The sequence below is a fragment of the Macaca thibetana genome, chromosome 10 (assembly GCF_024542745.1).
Source record: "Macaca thibetana thibetana isolate TM-01 chromosome 10, ASM2454274v1, whole genome shotgun sequence".
NCBI classification, from domain to species: Eukaryota; Metazoa; Chordata; class Mammalia; order Primates; family Cercopithecidae; genus Macaca; species Macaca thibetana.
The window spans coordinates 31,045,157-31,068,910 of NC_065587.1; the positions used below are offsets into that span (position 1 = coordinate 31,045,157).

Below are 23,754 nucleotides of genomic sequence, written 5' to 3' on the forward strand. Positions count from 1 at the left end.
GGGATGTGGGCGGAGTCTGCGGCTGCGCTGACCAATCGAATGTGGCGTCCATCGACTGGCGTCGGCCACGCCAATTAGCGACGGGCTCCCCAGCGGCGGTCGCCCCGGCAACCCGGTGTTGTTGGTTGCCGTGGAAACCGTGGCTAGCCTGAGCTGAGGCTCCTCGCCTGAGAGGGTAAACTGCACGCGCCACGGGCCATGCACTGGGTTGGGCCCCTTGTGGGCATTTATCCTCCCTGCCTCCCTAGGGGGTTCCAGCATCGCCCCCCTTTCATGGACTGGGAAACACGCCTGACTCCAGGACTTGTGTTTTCCTCACTGCACTGGGGAAGGTGGCAGGGGACAGCTTTTCAGGAGGGCCTGGGGAACTTCGCAGAGCCTCACTCTGGGCCTGTTAGTTCTCTTGCATGCTCTGACCTTTGCATACGCTGCTCCCTGCACCAGGAACCTCCATCCCCATCTTTTTCTGCTTGTCGAACTTCAGAAATCTGCAAGGGTCAGCTTAGAGGTCACTTCTTGCTGAAGCTTTCCTCAACACCCTCCCCGCCCTGCTGCTGCTGCGCTCAGGCCCTCCTCTCACAGCACTGATAACAGCTGTCTCTCCCCACCCTCCCACCACCTCCACTCCCACCCCAGGAAGTGAGGCCAGAGGGCAGGGACAGAGCTGCTGCTGTATTCTGTGTGCCACCAGGTCCCAGCAAAGGGAATGTAGGGAGGGTGGGAGGTGCAGGACAGCTGGGGTTAGGGGCTGAGGGCTGGGTGTTGGAAGCTGGATCCTGCTTTAGTGGAAGTGTCCCTTTAACAGTCGCTGGCCTGGCCTGGCTCGGGCCCTGCTTTGCCTCCTGTTCAGCTGTGACTGCAGCTACCATGCTGACTCATGTGCCCGCAGCTAGCAGGAGCTGGCAGCATGGGCTCCCCAGGGGCTACGACAGGCTGGGGGCTTCTGGATTATAAGACAGAGAAGTATGTGATGACCAGGAACTGGCGGGTGGGCGCCCTGCAGAGGCTGCTGCAGCTTGGGATCGTGGTCTATGTGGTAGGGTAAGAGAGAAGAGCTTTTGGCCAGGCTGGAGGGGCAGGGGAAGAGGTGGGGGGTGGGGCTTGGTCCTGCTGGGTTGAAGTTGAGGGTTGGGCTGTTTAGGGGCTGGAGGGGAAGGGGGCAGATTGGTTCAGGGGCTGGGGGGAGGTAGGCAATACAAGACAGGAGAGCAAGAACAAGCTGTGTGTTTGTCCTGTGTGCCCACCTGCCTCCTTCCCAGTCCCTCCCCACAGCCCCACCCAGGGAGCGCAGGACATCATCCTTAACATCTGTGAGAGCTGGAGCAGTAGCCCCAGAGAGATCACCAGCTATATCTCGGGTCAGGGGAGTCTAGAAGCTGGGAGCTGGGTCTAGTGAGGCTGGGGGTGGGTGCTGACTGGGGAAGGTGATTGTCCGAGGGCACTGGCTCTCTGACGCATGGCTGGAGCTTCTGTCTCGTTCAGGGGGTCTGGAGTGGGAAGTGGGGCCAGAGAGGAGGTGTGGCCCTCGATGTTGGGCTGGGAGCCTGTAGGGTGTGGGGAGAGAACTGAGCATGTAGGGCCCAGCTCCGACCCTGTCAGTACACCCTGGGGACACACCACACTGCCTAACTTCTGTTCCCCAGGTGGGCTCTCCTCGCCAAAAAAGGCTACCAGGACCGGGATCTTGACCCCCAGATTTCCGTCATCACCAAACTCAAAGGGGTTTCCGTGACTCAGATCGAGGAACTTGGAAACCGGCTGTGGGATGTGGCTGACTTCGTGAAGCCACCTCAGGTGGGGGCCCTGGTGCTGCTGATGGGGGCACAAGTCCTTTGCCCACTGACAGCTTGGACACCTGCCATGCAGCCATGCAGAGAGAAGCATGTGATGCCGGAGACAGCTGGGTGTTCTCAGGAAGGCCTTCACAGAGGAGTGGCGCCTGGATAGGGCTTTCAGGGATGTGTAGGAGGTTTCAGGGTGGAAAAAGGGGCTGGTCAAGAAGCCAGGCCAGGGCTGGGTGTGGTGGCTCACTCCTGTAATGCCGGTACTTTGGGAGGCTGAGGCGGGCGGATCACGAGGTCAGAAGATAGAGACTATCCTGGCTAACACGGTGAAACCCTGTCTGTACTAAAAATACAAAAAATCTGCCGGGCATGGTGGCGGGCGCTTGTAGTCCTAGCTACTCGGGGAGGCTGAGGCAGGAGAATGGTGTGAACCTGGGAGGCGGAGCTTGCAGTGAGCCGAGAAGGCTCCACAGCACCCCAGCCGGGGAGACAAAGAGAGACTCTGTCCCCTGTCCCAAAAAAGAAGCCAGACCAGAGAAACTGCATTTCCAAAGACTGCCAACAAAAGAAGGGGGTGTCCGGGACTAATGGCTTGAGCTTGAGAGTGGTGTGGGGTGCTGGGGCATGGAACTTCCTGTAGCCCTGCTCCCTGACCTGGGGCACTGTGGTCAGGTGCTGCTCCTCCCCTCTGCTCGGCTGTGTTTCCCTCCTCCTTCCAGCCAGCTCATCCCCAGCCTCAACTTCCACTTCTGCTCTTCTGATGCCCAGGGTGTATGTAGCCCCAGTGAACACCTGCCCAGAGCACAGCTGTCTTCCAGGTGCACACCCACATGTCCAAAGATGAATTATTTCCCTCTCCTGGCATGGCCTCTGTGACATCCACTAGTCACGATGGCTGTGACATCCACTAGTGCCTCAGCCAGATCCGTGACTCAACCTCGACCCCTTCCTGTCCCTTCTAAGATTTTTCACCACTACCCTTGCCATGCCTGCATGAGACTATGGCCTCCTAGAGGGCCCTTAGATGCCCCTCTCGCCTCCTCCCTACTGCTCAGTGCACACCCCGCAGCAGCCAGGCTGAACTTTCACATTAGGCATCCTCAGAGCCTGCAGCCCCTGCTTCTACTCTCAGGAATTCCCCCAACCCTGCCTATGACGGTGTCCACACATTCCTCCCAATCCTAATGGCTGCCACTCCCACCACCCTCTTCTCAGCCCTCACCTTCCCTTCCTGTGCATACATTCCTCAAATTCACAGTGCTCTCACGAGCAGCACTGGAGGGTCAGCCTTTCTTTCCAATGTCCTTGACCACAGGCAGAGCTTTCCCTCTTCTCCCCTGGCCCTTGCTGTGCCAGTGCTGCTGTGTGTGGGATGGGAGACTCACCTCTTCTCCATCCTGGGCAGGTGCCAGGCCCAGCTCTCCCCTAGATCTTCAGTACTAGAAGCAGCAGGCTGTTGGAATATTCTGGTTGAAGCCAGGCATGGTAGCTGGAGCCTATAGTCCCAGCTACTTGGGAGGCTGAGGCAGGAGGATCTCCTGAGCCCAGGAGTTAGAGTTTGCAGTGAGCACTGATAATAACACTGCACTCCAGCCTGGGTGACTAAGTGCAACCCTGTCTCTAAATGCACACAGACACACGCACACACACAAATAAATTTTGGTTGAGCAAATGAGAAAGAAACTTGTCTCAAGAGATGGACATGGGCACGAGGCTTCCCGGTCTCAAAAATGGCCAGAACCCCTGCCGGCCTCCCATCTCTGCTTCAATCTGCCTTATGGGGGGACAGGGTTAATGACTTGATGGGGCCAACATCCCTTCCCTTATAAACCAGGCTGCCGGCTTCCGGCCTTTCTGGTCAATGCGAGCCCATCCAGGCCAACCTTAAGATTTGCCTCCTAGGGAGAAAACGTGTTCTTCTTGGTGACCAACTTCCTTGTGACGCCAGCCCAAGTTCAGGGAAGATGCCCAGAGGTGAGTTTGCCCAGGATCCTCCCAGTAGGCCCCTCGTTCCTCCACCAGCCCCAGGTGGCCACCCGTGTTTCCCTTTCCCCTTCCCAGGTGGTTGAAGCCTCAGCATGTGCTTAGTGTCCCCCAGGTCCTGGGCTACATCTTTGTGTGAATCATTTCTTTTAGTCTTCATATATCCCCTGCCTGGTAGGAAGTCCTGTGATCCGCATTTCAGAGGAGAAGACTGAGGCTCAGTGAGGTTGAGTCACTTTCTTAAGGCCTCCCAGCCTGTGGGTGACAGTGCCCCGAGCTCTGGGCAGCAGCAGTTCCCGTGAGGTGCCCAGACCCTCCCCATCCTGGTCCTGCCTCTGGGTACTCTCCAGGTTGTTATTGTGACACCCAGAGCTGGGCACATGCTCAGGGAGGTTCTAATAGCAAGAGCCAAGCTGGAATATCACCTCCCCTTCTGTGTTCCCAGCCTCTATTAATGTGTCCTGAAGCAGCTTTCATCTTTGTGAGCCAACACAGCACACTCTTGCTCATGGTGAATTCAGGGTTGCTTATGATTTCTGGATATTTTTGTTTTGTTTTTGAGATGGAGTCTTGCTTTGTCACCCAGGCTGGAGTGCAGTGACGCGATCTTGGCTCACTGCAAGCTCCACCTCCCAGGTTCACACCGTTTTCCTGCCTCAGCCTCCCAGGTAGCTGGTACTACAGGCGCCTGCCACCATGCCCAGATAATTTTTTTTTGTATTTTTAGTGGAAACGGGGTTTCACCGTGTTAGCCAGGATGGTCTTGATCTCTTGACCCCGTGATCCGCCTGCCTCGGCCTCCCAAAGTGCTGGGATTACAGGCGTGAGCCCTGATTTCTGGATAGTTTTTACATCAACCATGGTCAAGCCAGAGTCCCCCACCTTGTTCTTCTTCATTTCTGATCCAGAAATACTGATTCTCCCCCTGATATTTCACCTTTACCCCTTGCCTGGAGATGTCCCTGGGATCCTGCATCTGTCACAGAGCACGCTCATTCTCTCCAGCTGTGAATTTTGTTTGAACTATTGAGACTCAGGACACAGTCCCGAAAGTTTACTTCCACAGTGACATCTTTCTTTAAACAAGTCCAACATTTACCTGCTTCCTGGGCTGGAGGGTCATTGTGCAGATACCTGTTCCCTGAGCCCTGGTGGTTAGTCCTAGCACAGTTGCTGGAGACATCCCATGTCTGTAGTTGGAAATATGCACAAAGGATTGCTTACTCTTTTTTTATTTTTTTATTTTTTTTGAGATGGAGTCTCGCTCTTGTCCCCCAGGCTGGAGTTCAATGGCCCGATCTTGGCTCACTGCAACCTCCGCCTCTCGGGTTCAAGCGATTCTCCTGCTCAGCCTCCTGAGCAGCTGGGATTACAGGCGCCCACTACCACGCCCAACTAATTTATGTATTTTAAGTACAGACAGGGTTTCACCTTGTTGGCCAGGCTGGTCTTGAACTCCTGGCCTCAGGTGATCTGCCCGCCTTGGCCTCCCAAAATGCTGGGATTACAGGCGTGAGCCTGCCGAGACCAGCTTGGTCGGGGAGACCCTAACCCAGCAGTGCTAGAGAAATTAGACACACATGGCCGGGCGCGGTGGCTCAAGCCTGTAATCCCAGCACTTTGGGAGGCCGAGACGGGTGGATCACGAGGTCAGGAGATCGAGACCATCCTGGCGAACACCGTGAAACCCCGTCTCTACTAAAAAATACAAAAAACTAGCTGGGCGAGGTGGCGGGTGCCTGTAGTCCCAGGTACTCGGGAGGCTGAGGCAGGAGAATGGCGTAAACCTGGGAGGCGGAGCTTGCAGTGAGCTGAGATCCGGCCACTGCACTCCAGCCCGGGCTACAGAGCGAGACTCCGCCTCAAAAAATAAAAAATAAAAAATAAAAAAATAAATAAATAAATAAATTAGACACACATACAGAAATACGGAGGTGTGGAGTGGGAAATCAGGGGTATCACAGCCTTCAGAGCTGAGAGCCTTAAACAGATTTACCTACATATTTATGACAGCAAGTCAGTGATAAGCATTGTTTCTGTAGATTATAGATTAACTAAAAGTATTCCTAATGGTAAACAAAAGGATGGACCAAAATAAAGGGATGAGCTCTGGCGCGTTATCTGCAGCAGGAGCATGTCCTTAAGGCACAGATCGTTGATGCTATTCTTTGTGGTTTAAGAACGCCTTTACGCGGTTTTCCACCCTGGGTGGGCCAGGTGTTCCTTGCCCTCATTCTGGTAAACCCACAACCTTCCAGCGTGGGCGTCATGGCCATCAGGAACATGTCACAGTGCTGCAGAGATTTTGTTTACGGCCAGTTTTGGGCCGCTTTATGACCAGATTTTGGGGGCCTATTCCCAACATGAGCCACTGCACCCGGCAGGATGTGCTTACTCTTAGTGAACCCACACAATGTCCTTCCCTTTCTTAATGCTCAGGTGTCTGTTTAATATTCAGTTTGTAGACTGCTCTGAAATTTGGCTGGATCCGTGGGTCTGTGTTTTTCAGAATCTGTGCAATTCCTCTTTGTCTGCAAGCACACTTCTGGCTCTTCCCATGAAATGTCAGGGCTGGGTCGTCATTATCAGATCTGACAACCTGGCTTTCCCAGAAGACCAGAGTTCTGCCAGCTCCTCTCGGGATCCTGGCGCCTGAGCCCTCTCGTACATGCACCGTGCTCCTTTAGTGTCACCTCCCTCAGCAGACACCGCTGAGCCTCCCCACTGGGCCAGGGGGCTAGCTATGCTGAATTCACAAAACTCCATCTCCCATACCTCAAGGACCACCTGCGTGGACAGCCCAGCCAAGGTGGCAGGTCCTATGATGGGACAGAGGCCGTAGGTGGGGGACCCAGGGCTGCACTTGAGCAGAATCTTTTTTTTTTTTGAGATGGAGTCTCACTCTGTCACCCAGGCTGGAGTGCAGTGGCATACTCTCGGCTCACTGCAACCTCCACCTCCTGGGTTCAAACAATTCTCCTGCCTCAGTCTCCCAAGTAGGTGGGACTACAGGCACAAGCCACCACACTCGGATAATTTTTGTATTTTTAATAGAGACAGGGTTTCGCCATGTTGGCCAGGCTGGTCTCGAACTCCTGACCTCAGGTAATCCACCCACCTCGGCTTCCCAAAGTGTTGGGATTACAGGCATGAGCCACCACGTCCGGATGAGCAGAATCTTAAAAAAGGGTGAGGAGAAGCTGGTGAGCAGGTGGATTTGGCTGGAGCAGGATGTCCACACAGAGGGGGCTTGGTGGGCAAAGGCGCTGAGCTATGTGAGGTGAGGTGCCTTTAGGGCTATCAGCCACTGAGTGGAGCTGAAGTGAATATTTGAACTGGGGTGGGAAGAAGGTAGTTCAGGATTTCAGGGGCCCCTGTAAGCCCCACTATGGAGCCAAACTGTTTTTGTTTGTTTTCTTTTTTTCTTTTCTTTTTTTTTTTTTTTTTTTGAGACAGGGTCTTGCTCTGTCACCCAGGCTAGAATGCAGTGGTGTGATCACAGCTCACTGCCTCCTTGACATCTCGGGCACAAGCAATTTTTCTGCCTCAGCCTTCTGAGTTGCTGGGACTATATATGCGGGAGTGACCATACCCAGCTAATTGTTAAACTTTTTTTTTTTTTTCCCTGTAGCGATGAGGTCTTGCTTTGTTGCCCAGGCAGGTCTCGAACTCCTGGGCTCAGGCAATCCGCCCGCCTTGGACTCTCAAAGTGCTAGGATTACAGGCATGAGCCACCGTGCCTGGCAGGAGCTAAACTTGATGAGAGGAGCAGAAGAGAGCCACACATGGGCTCAGAGGCAGGGTGCTCAATCTCCTGCACATTGTGGGATGCACCTCTTGGGCTGCTGGGGATAGGTGGATGAGGGTAGGGGGAGACGTGGGGGCCCCATTGGTAGTCACTGTGGGGTCTAGTTGGAGGAGACGGTAGCCCAGCTGGGGTGGAGAGGAGAGGCAGACACAGGACATAGGTAGGGACAAAGAAGCAGAGCATGTGGCTCTGTTCCACCCTCCACCCAATCATGATGGCCCTGTCTTTCAGAAATTCCCACTGCCTCATTCTGGCTTCTCAGAGGCGCTCAGCCTTCCTTGAGCCCCTGGTGCTGGTGTTCCTCCTGCTGCCCCTGAGCTGAGTGCCCTGGGCAGCAGTGTCCATCCTCAGCCGGGGCAGAACCGTGCCTGGGAGAGTGCCTGGTGCTCAAGGGTGCCTTCCTCTCTTGGGTCTGGGACCCCAGAAAGCTCGCCTGTCCTCCCCTTCTGCCAGAGCCCCATAGTCCTATGCCTCTGTGCAGGCATTAATGTCCCCAGGTTACAGAAGAGCGAGCAGAAAGGAGTAGGCTGTGGCCCCTCAGCAAGGGTGTGGGGTCCTGCTTTAATACCCAAGCCCCTGACTCTAGGGCCCTGATCTTTGTCAGTTATGCCCCCATTTCGGGCATCAAAAACTTACCCTCCCAAGGTATATTCACCTTCCCTAATCTGTCATCCAGATTGGAGCAGAGGAGGTAGACCTGGAAGAATCACTTCCGTGTCCACCACAGACAGAACTCTCAGGAGGGAAGGGCAGGGCACGTTGTCTCACACCTTTAATCGCAGCACCCTGGGAGGCTGAGACAGAAGGATTGCTTGAGGCCAAGAGTTTAAAACCACCCTGGTCAACATGGCAAGACTCCATCTCTACAAAAAAAAAAAAAAAAAAACTAAAAAATCAGCCAGGCACAGCGGTGTGTGTTTGTAGTCCCAGCTACTGGAAAAACTGAGGTGAAAGGATTGCTTAAGCCCAGGAGGGCGAGGCTATAGTGAGCCACGTTCGTACCACTGCACTCCAGTCTGGGCAACAGAGTGAGACCGCATCACTAAAAATAAATTTTTTAAAAAAAGAGGAAAGAGGTCTCCCTTTGTCTTTGAAATACAGCATTGTACCCTCATCTGGCCAGGGCGTTGCTCTGCTCCCTCCTCTGACCACCTCCTTTTATTTGCACCCTCCAGCTTTCCTGTGTGGCCCCAGACTCAGGGTACTCTGGTGGGAGGGTGGTGAGGAGGTTTAAGGTGGGAAGGGGGCCTGTCCTTCCCACCTTGAACCTCCCTGCCTTTGAGACTGGGCTGTGGAGGGGAGACATCCCCTGTGCCATCGGTGACTGCTCTCTTGCCCACCTCAGCACCCCTCCGTCCCACTGGCTAACTGCTGGGTCGACGAGGACTGCCCCGAAGGGGAGAGAGGCACGCACAGCCACGGTAACTGTGGGCTCTGTCTTCCAGTGCCCCCAGCAGGGTGGGGGCTGGCCTGGGATCCTGGGTGGCTCCTGAGTGCAGGCCCCATTCGCCTCTGTCCCTGCATCTCTCTTTCTGCCAACAACCCCTTGGCTGACGCCTTCCCCAGCCCTGCGGAGATTTGAAGGTCTGGAGTTCATCTTTTGTTTTTCTAGGCGTAAAAACAGGCCAATGTGTGGTGTTCAATGGGACCCACAGGACCTGTGAGATCTGGAGTTGGTGCCCAGTGGAGAGTGGCGTTGTGCCCTCGTAAGTGTCCCCACAATCCCCCACCCCCACCGGCGCAGGGCCCCAGGCCTGGCAGAGGCTGTCACCTCCCTTCCACCTGCAGGAGGCCCCTGCTGGCCCAGGCCCAGAACTTCACACTCTTCATCAAAAACACGGTCACCTTCAGCAAGTTCAACTTCTCTAAGTAAGCAGAGTGGGTCTCATCTGCCCCAAGACCCTCCTTGTCTCCTACCTCGTCTGACCTCCTCCACCCCCGCCAGGTCCAATGCCTTGGAGACCTGGGACCCCACCTATTTTAAGTACTGCCGCTATGAACCACAACTCAGCCCCTACTGTCCTGTGTTCCGCATTGGGGACCTCGTGGCCGAGGCTGGAGGGAACTTCGAGGACCTGGCGTTGCTGGTGGGTGCCGAGTTGGGGGCAAGGTTCCCGGAGGGCTCTGGGAGAGGGTCCCGGGCCCACCCACCAGTGGAACAGCTGTGTGCTATGTGCAGGGTGGCTCTGTGGGCATCAGGGTTCACTGGGATTGCGACCTGGACACTGGGGACTCCGGCTGCCGGACTCACTACTCCTTCCAGCTGCAGGAGAGGAGCTACAACTTCAGGTGCGGCCCCACTGCTCCCAGTGCCCAGCTGCTGTGCCCATCGCCCTCTCCCTGTGGCGGTCAGGACAGACCACACCCAGGCCCAGCCCTCTGGATATTCCACTGGTGTGCGAGGGGCTCCCAGGAGCAGGAGAGAGCTGTTCTCAACCCCACATCCTCCAGCACAGGCTCCATCCTGCTCCCCCAAGTCCTGAGCCCTCCACCCCATCTGTCCCGGGCCCCTGCCCAGCTCAGGCTCCTCACTGTCAGCCCCTCCTCCACCCCACCCTGCCTCTAGTATCTCCCCTCCACAGCAATGGGGGGTTTCCTTTTTACCATCCCCTTCTTCGTTTCAGCTTTTTTTTTTTTTTTTTTTAAAAGACAGAATCTCATTCTGTCACCCAGGCTGGAGTACAGTGGCCCGATCTTGGCTCACGGTAACCTCCGCTTCCCGGGTTCAACCGATTCTCCTTCCTCAGCCTCCGAGTAGCTGGAATTACAGGCGCCCACCACCACTCCTAGCTAATTTTTATATTTTGGTAGAGATGGGTTTTCACGATGTTGGCCAGGCTGGTCTCAAACCCCTGACCTCAGGTGATCCACCCACCTCAGCCTCCCAAAGGGCTAGGATTACAGATGTAAGCCACCATGCCTGGCCTCCCTTCAGCTTTTACCTAAACATTTTTTTAAAAAACTCTAGACAAACTTAAGATTAGTACCATGAACACCCATATACGTTCATCTGGGCTTACCAGTTTTTATGTTACCATCTGGCCACATTTTCTTTTTCCCTGTCTGGAGTGAACTGGGTATGTTTAGATTTCAAACGGAACTGTTTGAAAGTAGGTGGCAGACATCCGGACACTCACCCTTTTCAACATTGTCCTGAGAACAGGGACCTTCCCCATGTAGCCACTGTCTTATTGTTGCACTCAAGAAATTGACCTTTGGGTGCAGTGGCTCATGCCTGTAATCCCAACACTTTGGGAGGCTGAGGCGGGAGAATCACCTGAGCCCAGGAGTTTGAGACCAACCTGGGCAATATAGGGGGACCCCTATGTCTACAAAAAATACTTCTAAAATTAGCTGGGCCTGATGGCAGATGCCTATGGTCCCAGTTACTCAGGAGGCTGAGGTGGGAGGATCATTTGAGCCCAGAAGACTGAGGCTGCAGTGAGCCATGATCATGCCACTGCATTCCAGTCTGATGACAGAGTGAGATGCCATAAAAGAAAGAAAGAAAAGAAAGAAAGAAAGACATTTAGCAAGAGTAAATCTTTTTTAATTTTTAAAAAACAGTATAGAAACGGGGTCTCACTACGTTGACCAGGCTGGTCTTGAACTCCTGGCCTCAAGTGATCAGCTTCCCACCTCAGCCTTTCAAAGTATTGAGATTACAGGTGTGACCCACCTTCCAGGCTGGCAGAATAAATCTAATACTTAATGTTCCCCAGCTGTGCCAACAGTGATCCTAAACCTTTGTACTTTCCAATCTAGGATGCGCTCAAGGATTTTTTTTTTTTAAAGACGGAGTCTCACTCTTGTCACCCAGGCTGGAGTGCAATGGCATGATCTTGGCTCACTGCAACCTCTGTCTCCCAGGTTCAAGCAATTCTCTTGCCTCAGCCTCCCAAGTACCTGGGATTAGAGGCGTCCACCACCATGCCCGGCTAATTTTTGTATTTTTGTAGAGATAGAGTTTCACCATGTTGGTCTCGAACTCCTGACCTCAGGTGATCCACCCGCCTCGGCCTCCTAAAATGCTGGGATTATAGGTGTAAGCCACTGCACCTGGCCTTTTTTTTTTTTTGAGACAGAGTCTCGCTCTGTTGCCAGGCTGTAGTGCAGTGGTGCAATCTCAGCTCACTGCAACCTCCACCTCCCAGATTCAAGCAATTCTCCTGCCTCAGCCTCCCGAGTAGCTGGGACTACAGGTGTGTGCCACCATTCCTGGCTGATTTTTGTATTTTTAGTAGAGACGGGGTTTCACCATGTTGGCCAGGATGGTCTCGATCTCTTGACCTCATGATCCACCTGCCTCGGCCTCCCAAAGTGCTGGGATTACAGGCATGAGCCACCACACCTGGCCTTTATTTATTTATTTATTTTTTAATTTTTAAATTTTTTTTTTTTTGAGACGGAGTTTTCACTTTCTTGCCGTCTAGGCTGGAGTGCAGTGGCGTGATCTTGGCTCACTGCAACTTCTGCCTCCCAGGTTCCAGTGATTCTGCAGTCTCAGTCTCCGAAGTAGCTGGGATTACAGGTGTGTGCCACAATGCCTGGCTAATTTTTGTCTTTTTAGTAGAGATGGGGTTTTGCCATGTTGGTCAGGCTGGTCTCGAACTTCTGACCTCAGGTGATCCACACACTTCGGCCTCCCAAAGTGCTGGGATTACAGGCATGAGCCACCATGCCTGGCTTTTTTTTTTTTTTTAGATGAAATTTTGCTCTTGTTGGTGCCAGACTGGAGTGCAGTGGCCTGATCTCAGCTCACTGCAATCTTTGCCTCCCGGGTTCAAGCAATTCTCCTGCTTCAGCCTCCCAAGTAGCTGTGATTACAGGTGCATGCCACCACACCCAGCTAATTTTTGTGTTTTTAGTAGATATGGGGTTTCACCGTGTTGGTCAGGCTAGTCTTGAACTCCTGAACTCAGGTGACCCACCTGCCTCAGCCTCCCAAAGTGCTGGGATTACAGGCCTGAGCCACCGCACCTGGCCTCAAGGTTCTTAAATTGCATTTATTATCATGTCTTTGAGTCTTCTAAGCAGATTTATTGGATCCTTCTGCCACTGAGTGTCACCTCGTCATGCAGGCAGGCACACACGGCCACCAGGCCTGGGGATGATGCCCCCTCAACACAGCTCACTGCATCCCGTCTGGTCTGGCTTCCCCAACCTCCCGAGCCCTTCGAAACCATGCGGGGCTGGCTCCCACCCACATCCTGCTCCCCCCCGCTCTGTGCTGGCAAACCATTTGTGTGCACGTTCCTCCAGGCCCAGTCTCATGTCCCCTCCAGGAAGCCTACCCCAGTTCCCAGGGAAAAGTGCGTTCCCATCTCTGGAATCCCTCAGCCCTGAGCCTGCTCCTTCACATCCCCGCTGCTGGGTCTGTTTAGGGACTCCTCTGTCCCCCATCCCCTCAGCAGGCAGGGAACTTCTGAGGGACAGGTCTTGGTTTGCTTTTTCTGTTTTCTCACCAATGACACAGGGCTGAGACCCAGGACTCAGGCTTGGGCTGGGGTTTACAGTCAATGGATAAGTTGGACAGAGGCCTGGCAGGGCCAGCCCCACCTGTGGATGGGCAAAGCAGGCCACCAGAGCCCTCTTTCCTGCCCGCAGGACAGCCACTTACTGGTGGGAGCAACCGGGTGTGGAGGCCCGCACCCTGCTCAAACTCTACGGAATCCGCTTCGACATCCTCGTCACCGGGCAGGTAGGCACAGGTAGGGGTCAGGCCGGGGATGGGAGGCGGCAAAGCAGACAGGGCTGGAGGAGGCATGAGGCCGACAGTCGTGGGCTGAGAGGTTCAGCTCAGATCTCTCTCAGGCAGGGAAGTTCGGGCTCATCCCCATGGCCGTTACACTGGGCACCGGGGCAGCTTGGCTGGGCGTGGTGAGTGCAAGCACTGTGGGCACCTGCAGGCTGCGGTGAGTGCCGCTGACCAGGGTGTGTCCAACGCATGCTGGAGGCTCCGGTGCCTGCACATTGAATCTCGGGGTGCAGGCTGGGGAAGTGGCAGGAGAGCAGGCTTGGGGGCTGGAACATGGGTTGGCCCTGCCTCTCCCAGGTCACCTTTATCTGTGACCTGCTGCTGCTGTATGTGGATAGAGAAGCCCATTTCTACTGGAGGACAAAGTATGAGGAGGTGAGCTGAGGTCACTCTGCTTGGACTCTGGGTTCTGCCACACTTAGAAGTTGGCTGGATCCCTGACCTGCTGTCCTCGTCTGCAGGCAAAGGCCCCGAAGGCAACCGCCAACTCTGTGTGGAGTGAGCTGGCCCTTGCATCCCAAGCCCAACTGGCCAAGTGCCTTAGACAGATCTCAGCACCTGCACCCACGGCCACTGCTGCTGGGAGTCAGACACAGACACCAGGATGGCCCTGTCCAAGTTCTGACACCCACTTGCCAGCCCATTCCTGAAGCCCGTAGCCATTCCCTGCTGGTTGAGAGTTGGGGGTTGGGGAGGGTGGGGCCCTGCTTGGGGATCTCATCCTTGAGATGATTGAGGATTAGGGGTAGAATTCCACCCTTGAACCCCAGCAGACAGTCTCTCCCCTGACTCCTGCCTTAGCAGGATGCTGCCTCGGGGAACCACAGAAGTCAGCCACAGAAGTCATACTTAGGAAGCTGTCTGAGCGCAGCTGCTTGAGGGAGGCCCTGTCTCTGATCCCAGGCTGGGTGGAGTGGCTGGAAGGAATGGTTCCAAACACCACCACCGAGATCTCCCTCAGGCTGGCTGGGTTTTGCAGCTGGAATTCTCCTCTTGGTCCCAGGGCAGGGCAGGGAATTCTAATTGTCCAACCCAGGGAGGCAAGGGGCTGCTTTCCATTGTGGGTACCTGGTGATGAGGGCATGCTGTGGAGGGCCAGGGGTGGGGCTGAGGCTGGGCTGACATCTGGAATCATCTGCCACCTGGAGCCTCAGTAAAATGCCTGGGGTCCCTGCTGCCTCTCAGTCCCCAGAGCCATGTCCCTCGGGAGCTAGGCTCTGAAGGGCTAGGGTGGGAGAGTGTGGCCCCTGAGGCCTGGGTATCCAAGGAGGGGCACATGCACCTGATTCTCCTTGGGGCCCAGAGAAAGCTGATGTCATGGCTGGAGAAAGTCGTGGAGTAAAGCCAGCAAAGCCACCCTCTTCCTGTGTAGTCCTTACAGGCAGGACTGGAAAGTTGGGGGGCATCTATGGTAGACATGGCACAGCCATGGGGAGACCAGTGGGGCAGTGCAGGGTGGACTTGGGGACTCTACCCCTGAAGACTGAGGCCCTGCAGCTACCGGGTGGGCTAAAAGGTAACTGGAACAGGCCTGGACACTTGCGCACCCATGTCGGAGCCTGAGGGCCACATTGTTTTCACCTCAAAGCCCTTGAAGAGTGGGCAGAGACAGCAAGAGAGCCTCAGCCTGGGCCTGAGCTCAGAAACAGCTGTCGCCTCAGTCTGCACATAGGCGTGCACCCCAGGGTAGTGCCGGCAGGGACGTGTGTGTCCCTGTGGGTGTGCCTGTGCCGGGCAGGCCTCAAGCGCATGCCATCCTCTGAACCCTGCTGCCCTGTCTAGGAAGCCTCCTTGGGGCCCCAGCTCTGCTCCCTGGATCTGCCACCTAGCAGATGTGGGGAGCCTGACCCCAGGCCTGTCATGGAACCCTCCTTGCCTGGTGTGTGTGGCTCCCCTCTTAGCTGGGCACCTGGATCCAGGCCCACCTGTGTCCCTGACTCAGGGTGGTCCCAGGACTGGCACCTACTCTTTGGAGAGCCCCAGCATCTTTGGTGTGGATTGGAGACAATTGCCTGGTTCCACGGGGCAGGTGAAGACTCGGTGCCATAAAGAACGCCACAGTGGATATGCCAGCAGGCCACATGGCTGGCCAAGCAATTATTATTATGGATCCCTTGGGCTGTGGGCCTTCCCGTCCACCCCACCACACCTGCCCAGGTAGTTGGAGCTGATCATAAACAAGAAGGCTCTGGGCAGAGTCCACGGCACCAGCATCGGCCAAGGCCCACTCCTGAAGACCTGAAGTTCAGCTCCTGGACAAAGTCCTAAGGTCCTGAGGACGCCCCAGCCTGCGCAGGCCTGCAAACCCAGGCTGCCCACAACAGAAGGGGCTCCTGGCTTGTCCGGCCTCTCTGGCCTCCCAAGCAGGTGTGGGAGAGCAGGGCAAGTGTGGGCTGACCAGCTACTCCATATGGCCGGGGTCCTGCGCTGGCGCCTGGCTAGGGGGCTGCACAGCCTGCACTGTCTCCTCCAGGCTGCCCCTGGGGAATACCACGTAGTGCGTGGAGTTTGGCCCTGGCAGCTCCCGCTGGTTCTCCTTGCTGTGCCGGATGCCGTAGCCAAAATACACTGCGAGTCCTAGACAGGGCAGGAGGCAGGGCATGAGCCTGAGGTACAGGTTCCAGCCCTTCCTGTCCTCTTTGCCCTCCTCCTGACCCCGGTCCCAGCCTGGCCCCCACTCACCCATCAGCAGCCAGATGGAGAAGCGCACCCAGGTCAGATAGCTCAGCTTCAGCATGAGGCAGATGTTGAGGAGGATGCTCAGGGCTGGAATCAGGGGAACCATGGGGATCTGAGGAGGCAGGGGAGTGCAGGGCTGGACCGGGCTGCAGGAAAGATCTGCCAGCCCAGGGCCCACTTTCTCGGGAATCCATACAGCCTTTCTCCCTCTCAGGAGGTTGTGGAGACATGTGCTCACTCACCATGCAGAAAGGGGTGCGGGATGGGTGTGCCATCCTCCCCAGCCCTGTGAGCCTTGTTCATTCTGGGATGGCAGTGGGGGAAGGGGAGGCAGCTGTCTGGGCAGAGCACGAGTGGGTGCTGGCTGGGGGAGGTACCTGAAACAAATCTTCCCGATACTGTTGCTGATGAGCCCCCAGGACGAGGAGGCTGAGCAGAAACACGACACTGGTGAGCAGGAGCAGCAGGATGTAACCCCAGTGTGGGAGGTGCAGGGTCGAGTTCCCAAAGACGAGCACGCAGCCTATGGTGATGGCTGAGGCCAACATAACGCCAAGCGCCCAAGTCACCACTGCTCCAGGGCTGTACCCATCCAAGAAGCCCAGGTAGGGCCTCAGGGCTGGCTGCAGCTCCCCTGGCTCAGGCAGGGAGGTGTGTGTAGTGCCCACTAGCTGTAGGTGGTCTGAGAAGGAGCTATGCTGCTTGGTCAGGGGGCCAGGGCTGGCTGGGCCTGGGGAGCTGGGCGGGGAAGACTTCTGGAAGCGCAGCACAATGATGCTTGTGGCCACGAAGGTATAGGCCAGGAGTGTGCCAAGGGACAGGAACTGAACCAGTGACTCCAGGTCCAGCAGTAGTGCCAGGAAGGCTGTGAGAAGCCCGAATGCCAGGGTGCCTGCCACAGGCACCTGTGTCCGGGGATGCACACGGGCAAACACCTGGAAGAAGAGCCCATCGGCGGCCATGGCATAGACAATGCGTGGCAGGGAGAAGAGGAGGCTGAGCAGGACAGTGTTCATGGCTGTAGCAGAGAGAGTGGGGAGGGTCAGCATGGCGGAGAAGCCCACCAGGGGCCTCTGCTGGGGGTCGGTGCACGGGTGGTTCCTTAGGAACATGGGCATGAGCTTGTCTGGGCTCTCAGAGTAAGCATGAGTGTGTGTAGGAGTAATAGATTGTCAGTGCTCTGCCCAAGAACAGGACATCTGGGATAGGTCACAGGCCCACTGGAGCATCTGATCAGAGCTGAGTCCCTCTGCCTAGGAAATAATCTATAAGGACATGCCCAGCACTAATATGCTATGGACCATGTGTGGGGAGGTCCCGTCCAAAAAGTTTCTGAAGAAATTTTTTTGGCCGGGCGCGGTGGCTCAAGCCTGTAATCCCAGCACTTTGGGAGGCCGAGGCGGGTGGATCACGAGGTCAGGAGATCAAGACCATCCTGGCTAACATGGTGAAACCCCGTCTCTACTAAAAATACAAAAAACTAGCCGGGCGTGGTGGCGGGCGCCTGTAGTCCCAGCTACTCGGAGGCTGAGGCAGGAGAATGGCGTGAACCTGGGAGGCGGAGCTTGCAGTGAGCCGAGATCGCGCCACTGCACTCCAGCCTGGGTGACACAGCGCGAGACTCCGTCTCAAAAAAAAAAAAAAAAAAAAAAAAAAAAAAAAAATTTTTTTGAAGTGAAGAGTTTCTAATAATTAGCACTTTCCTTGCCCTATTATGCAACTAGTAAAACAGCCTCAGGTGAAGGTGAATCTGAGGACAGAGCCCCCCCCCTTGCTCTTTTCCCTGCCACCCTGCCCAGGAAGTCTCTTACCGCAGATGGAGCCAGCTGCCACGATGAAGCCAGCCCACCTGTAGCCCCTCCGGTAAAAGGCATCTGCGAGCGCTGAGTCGGGGTCCAGGCTGTGCCAGGGCACCATGAGGGTTAGCACGGTGGAGACAAGGATGTAGGCACCAGCTGCAATGGCAAGTGAGATGGCGATGGCCAGAGGCACGGACCGCCGTGGGTTCTGGGCCTCCTCGCTGGAGGCGGCAATGACGTCGAAGCCCACGAAAGCATAGAAGCAGGAGGCAGTGCCAGCCATGACGCCGGAGAAGCCAAAGGGTGCAAAGCCGCCTTCCTCAGCGCTCCAGTTGTGAGGCTGGGCCAGGATGAAGCCCAGGATGACAATGAAGAGAATGACAAGCAGGCTGATGGCTGAGAAGGTGTGGTTGAGCCAGGAAGAGACGCGGGCTCCACAGGAGACAAAGGCAGAGGCCAGGAGGATGATGCCAGCAGCTAGGAAATCCGGGTAGTGGCCCAGAAGGGGCACCTGCCAGGAACCCACGTGGGTCTCAGTGAAGTTGCGGACGCTGTGGCTGAACATAGAGTCCAAGTAGCCACTCCAGGCGCGGGCCACGGCGGCACCACCAATGATGTATTCGAGGAGAACATTCCAGCCGATGAGGAAGGCCCACAGCTCGCCCATGGATACATAGGTGAACAGGTAGGCAGAGCCCGTGCGTGGCACACGTGCCCCGAATTCTGCATAGCATAGGGCTGCCAGCAGGGAGGCCACAGCAGCCACACCGAAGGACAAGAGCACAGCAGGGCCAGCCACGTCCTTGGCGACAGCACCTGTAAGCACATAGAGACCCGAGCCCACCATGCCACCCACGCCCAGAAGAGTCAGGTCCAGTGTGGACAGGCAGCGCCGCAGTGACGTCTCCATGGTGGAGTCCTCCAGCGGCTTCAGGCGGTTCAGCTTCTGGCATAAGCGAGCCAGGCTGGCCATGCTAGGCAGCCCCCGGGCCATGGCAGGTGGCCGAGAAGAGCACCGAGCCAGCTACTGGAACCTGCTAGGGCCAGAGGGGAATGACAGGATGCCCAGCCGGCCTTCCATCCCTTCTGGTCTGACCACCCCCAGTCCTCTCTCCCTCTCTGCCCTGCGGACCTGGACACCCGAACCGAAGGCCTGCTGAAGGGCTGGAATGGGGCCGGTGTCAGAGCCTGTGGGCAGGAGGTCATAGGAAGCCTGGAGATCCTGTCTGCATCCCAGGCAGCAGAGGAGGCCTGGTGGGGCCCCACCTACCCACCTGCTGGGTGGGGTGGGGAGGGAGCAGCTCCAGGTGAAGCTGGGAGAGAGACTGGGAACGGCTCAGTGGTGGGGTCCCAGAGCCAGATGAAACCGAGGCTTCCCCAGAGTAGAGCCGACCCGGAACAGGAGCCACGGCTCTGCGTCGGGGCGGGCGTGGCCCAGGCAGCCACCTGCCACAGACAGTGGCGGCCACACACACCCCGCCCCCGCCCCCGCCACCGTGGCCAGACTGGGGTATCCTCGCGCCGCGCCGGGCGGAATGCAGGGGCGCCCTGGGCCCGCACACCTCCCCATGCCCGACACGCCGCTGCTGCCAGAGCCAGCTCCGCCGCGCCCCCGTCCCCGGACACCTGCGCCTTCGCTTGCTCTTGGGCCTGAGCCCGTCCCCCGTCCCGTCCCCGTGCCCGTCCCCGTCCCCATCCCTGCCCCGTCCCCGTCCCCGTCCCCGTCCCCATCCCTGTCCCCATCCCGGTCCCGCGTAGGATCCGCTGCAACCCACCTGCTGCCGCCGCAGCTGCCTCGGCTCTGAGCTCTGAGCCCGCCCAGTTTGCCGGCGCCGCCGCCAAGCGCAGGGCCCGCCCCCACCTCCAGGCCCCCCGCGCGGCCCCACCCGCTGCCACACGCCCAGATATTTCACCCTGCCCACCCTGCCCCGACCTCGCAAGGTCATGACGGGAGCTCACCGGGGTCTAGGGAAGCCCTGTGACTGTGACTCACTCACAGATGGAGGTCAGACCACCGGCTAAGTGACTAGCCTAGGTCATTCGGGAGGTTAAGGGCGACGTCTGAAAGTCCGCAGCCCGCCCTCTTTCCACTGCAGCGGACACCCTTCTTGATCCCTCACCCCAGTATGTGAACCCCACCCAGCTGGGCCCCAGACAGACCCCGCAGCACCGTCATGTGACCTTCAGGCACAGTGAGTTAAATGAAGACACAGGTCTGCCGGAGTGGCCTGGGGCAGTCCCTGACCTCTACTCTTACAGTGGGGTGGCAGTCAGCCACCCTCACAGGTTGGCAAGAGACTGCAGCCTTTTGAGAGAGTTCTGCGAATTGGGGGAACGCACGCTGGCTGTTTTGAGCCTGCGCTACCACATCCTGCAAGGGAGCAAGCAGTTTCTGGGACCAACCTCACAGCCCTCCGGTAGGGGACTAGACCTCCTCAGACCCCAGTGGTAGCCCCTCCTAGCCTAGGTGCCTCTGGCAGTAACCGGGAGGGCCCTATAGGACCCCAATAACAGATCCACACTTGTGTTTATCAGTGAGCCACTGTGTCCTGAGTACTGCATCCCAGCGCCCCACGCCCCAGGCAGGCAGCACCAACACACCAGGCTAATTTTTTAATTTTATTTTTTTTAGAGACTGGGTCTCACTATGTCGCCCTGGCTGGTCTCAAACTCTGGGACTCAAGCGATTTTCTTGCCTTGGCCTCCCAAAAGGCTGTGATGAACCATGGCTCCTGGCCTCCCCAGAACGCTATACTAGACATGTGTTCAGGCTTATGTGTGGTTTGTGGAATGGGATCTTAGGAGCATCTGCAGCCTGTCCAGCTGGGCTGGTGACAGGATGATGTACTCCCAGAAAACATAGTGCTAACTTGGAACATGCTGCCTCGGCCAGAATGCCAATACCTTCTAATATTTGGCTGGTATTGTCTTGAGGAACTTCTCAGATGGCTCCCACTTCCGGTGGGATGGTAGCCTCCTTACCCCATCCCTGTGTTGCCTGAGCAGACGTCCCTTGTCCTGAAGTGTCACCACAAAAGTCTAGGCACTTCAGGCCAGAGGCTTAGGCAATTTTGTGATGGGAGCTCCCCCAAGGCCTTATCAATGACCACCATATTGCTGGTGTCCAGTGTTTTGGAGTGTTGACTTTTTATCTACCTGGAGAAGGTGTGACACCTTCTGCCACAGGCACCAACATGCAATGGATATGTGACACTAAGCCGGGCTAATGCAGTAAATTGTACATTTCCAGGGATATTTCACTCACTACTGAGTGAGACAGTTACACAGAGCAACCCCACAGTGATGCAGTGAAGATAAACCACCAGGAAACAAAAAGAGGAGGGAATAATTTCTAACTCATTCTACAAGGCCAGGATTACCCTGACACCAAACTCGACAGACATCACAAGAAAAAAAAGCCACAGACCCAAATCCCTTATGAATATAGATGTAGAAATCCCCAGCAAAGCACAGCGGACTCTTGAACAACACAGGTTTACTAATACACAGATGTTTTTCAACCAAATGTTGATAAAAAATACAGTATTTGGCTAGGCCCAGTGGCTCACACCTGTAATCCCAGCACTTTGGGAGGCTGAGGTGAGAGGATCGCTTGAACCCAGGAGTTTGAGGCTGCAGTGAGCTATGATCCTGTCACTGCACTCCAGCCTGGGTGGCAAACCAAGACCCTGTCTCCAAAACTACTAAATAAATAAATTAAAATAAGTGGTGGGCACCTGTAATCGCAGCTACTTGGGAGGCTGAGGCAGGAGAATCGCTGGAACCCTGGAGGCAGAGGTTGCAATGAGCTGAGATGGCACCATTGTACTCCAGCCTGGGTGACAGAGTGAGACTCCGTCTCAAAAAAAAAAAAAAAAAAAAAAAAAAAAAAAAAAAATTCATATGGAAATGCAAGGGATCCAGAATAGCCAAAATACTTGGGTATTTTGCCTGGGTAACATAGGGAGACCTCACCTCTACGGAAAGGTAAAACAATTATCTGGGCATGGTGGCATGCGCCTGGGTCTCAGCTACTGGGAGTGGGGGGTTGGTGTTGAGGTGGGAGGATTGCTTGAGCCTGGGAGGTTGAGGTTGCAGTGAGGCATGTTTGTGCCACTACACTCCAGCCTGGGTGACACAGTGAGACCCTGTCTCAAAAAAAAAAAAAAAAAAGAAAAAGAAATTAAAGGCAACATAAATAAATGGAAAGACATCCCATGTTCATAGACTGTAAGATTTTAAATATAAAATGGCAGTATTCCCCAGACTGGTCTACAGATTCAGGAGTTGCATAGATTCTGTGCAATTCCTATTGAAATCCCAACTGCCTATTTTGCAGAAATCATCAAAATTAATGTGGAAATGCAAAGGATCCAGAATAGCCAAAATACTTTTGAAAAAGATTTGGAGGACTTACAATTCCTGATTTCTAAACTATGAAATGACTGTAATCAAGATTGTGGTGGTGACATAAGAGTAGACATATAGATGAATGGAATAGAATTGATAGTCCACAAATAAACACTTATGTTTATGGAAAAGTGATTTTTAAAAGTAGACTTTATTAGCTGGGAATGGTGGTACATGCCTGTAGTCCCAGTTACTCAGGAAGCTGAGTTGGGAGGGTAGCTTGAACCTAGGAGGCAACATAGCAAGACCCTGTATCTAAAAAAAAAAAAAAAAAAAAAAAAAAAAAAAAAGAGTTTTCAGAGCAGTTTTAGGTTCACAGCAATATTGAGCAGAAAGTACAGAGTTCCCATATACTTCCTCCTTCCACACACGTGTAGCCCCCTCTCCCACTGCTGACATCCAGCACAAGAGGGTCATGTTTGTTACAATCGATTAACCTACATTGACACATCATTATCACCCAAAGTTCATAGTTTACATTAGGGTTCACTCTTCGGGTTGTACATTCTGTGGGTTTGGACAAATGTGTAATGACACATATACACACCATTATTGTATCATACAGAGTAGTTTCATTGCCCTAAAAACCCTCTGTGCCCTGCCTATCCCTCCCTGTTAACACCTGGCAACCACCGATCTTTTTCCTGTCTCCATAGTCCAGTCTTACTTTTGCAGAATCTTTTTTTTTTTTTTTGAGACGGAATCTCACTCTGTCACCCAGGCTGGAGTGCAGTGGTATGATCTCGGCTCATTGCAAGCTCCGCCTCCCGGGTTCACACCATTCTCCTGCCTCAGCCTCCTGAGTAACTGGGACTACAGGTGCCCACCACCATACCTGGCTAATTTTTTTTTTTTTTTTTGTATTTTTAGTAGAGATGGGGTTTCACCGTGTTAGCCGAGATGGTCTCGATCTCCTGACCTCGTGATCTGCCCGCCTCGGCCTCCAACACTGCTGGGATTACAGGCGTCAGCTGCGGGGCGCCTGGCCTGCAGAATCTTATGTAGTTGGGATTATAGAGTATATAGCCTTTTCAGGCTGGCTTCTTCCCCTTAATAATATGCATTTGAGATTCCTCTATGACTTTTCATGGCTGAATAGCTCGTTTTAATTTTATTTTTTATTTTTATTTTTGAGACAGAGTCTTGCTCTGTCACCCAGGCTGGAGTGAAGTGGCGTGATCTTGGCTCACTGCAGCCTCTGCCTCCTGGGTTCAAGTGATTCTCCTGCCTCAGCCTCCCGAATGGCTGGGACTACAGGCGTGCGCCATCACACTAAGCTAATTTTTGTATTTTTAGTAGAGGGGGGGTTTTCCCATGTTGGGCAGGCTGGTCTCAAACTCATTTCCTCAAGTGATCCACCTGCTTCAACCTCTCCAATGTGCTGGGATTACAAGCGTGAGCCACCCCACCTGGGCTCTGCTATTTTTTTTTTTTTTTTTTTGAGATGGAGTCTCGCTCTGTTGCCCAGGCTGGAGTGCAGTGGCGCGATCTCGGCTCACTGCAAGCTCCACCTCCCAGGTTCACACTGTTCTC

General features: G+C 55.0%; 3 protein-coding genes across 5 annotated transcripts in view; 1 reads left to right on the forward strand and 2 right to left on the reverse strand.

The window, feature by feature from the left end:
• The window catches only part of THAP7 (THAP domain containing 7), a 210,755-nt gene that overhangs the window by 19,995 nt on the left and 167,006 nt on the right, over positions 1-23,754 (reverse strand). The window lies entirely within an intron of this gene.
• P2RX6 (purinergic receptor P2X 6) lies at positions 741-14,689 on the forward strand. Of its 3 annotated transcripts, none has more exons than XM_050746204.1 (12): positions 741-1,041; positions 1,644-1,794; positions 3,687-3,758; positions 8,921-8,996; positions 9,188-9,281; positions 9,364-9,444; positions 9,521-9,662; positions 9,755-9,864; positions 13,183-13,276; positions 13,390-13,455; positions 13,631-13,708; positions 13,795-14,689. In XM_050746204.1, the coding sequence occupies exons 1-12, from the start codon at positions 878-880 to the stop codon at positions 13,981-13,983; spliced, it is 1,317 nt and encodes a 438-aa protein (XP_050602161.1). In that variant the 5' UTR covers positions 741-877; the 3' UTR covers positions 13,984-14,689. The 3 variants fall into 3 exon arrangements, with proteins under 3 accessions (XP_050602161.1, XP_050602162.1, XP_050602164.1); XM_050746207.1 differs by having other exon boundaries at positions 744-963; XM_050746205.1 differs by lacking the exon at positions 13,390-13,455.
• On the reverse strand, positions 15,395-18,886 carry SLC7A4 (solute carrier family 7 member 4). Its single transcript, XM_050746091.1, has 4 exons — positions 17,824-18,886; positions 16,390-17,030; positions 16,016-16,124; positions 15,395-15,910 (listed from the first exon to the last, which is right to left on the reverse strand). The coding sequence occupies exons 1-4, from the start codon at positions 18,803-18,805 to the stop codon at positions 15,735-15,737; spliced, it is 1,908 nt and encodes a 635-aa protein (XP_050602048.1). The 5' UTR covers positions 18,806-18,886; the 3' UTR covers positions 15,395-15,734.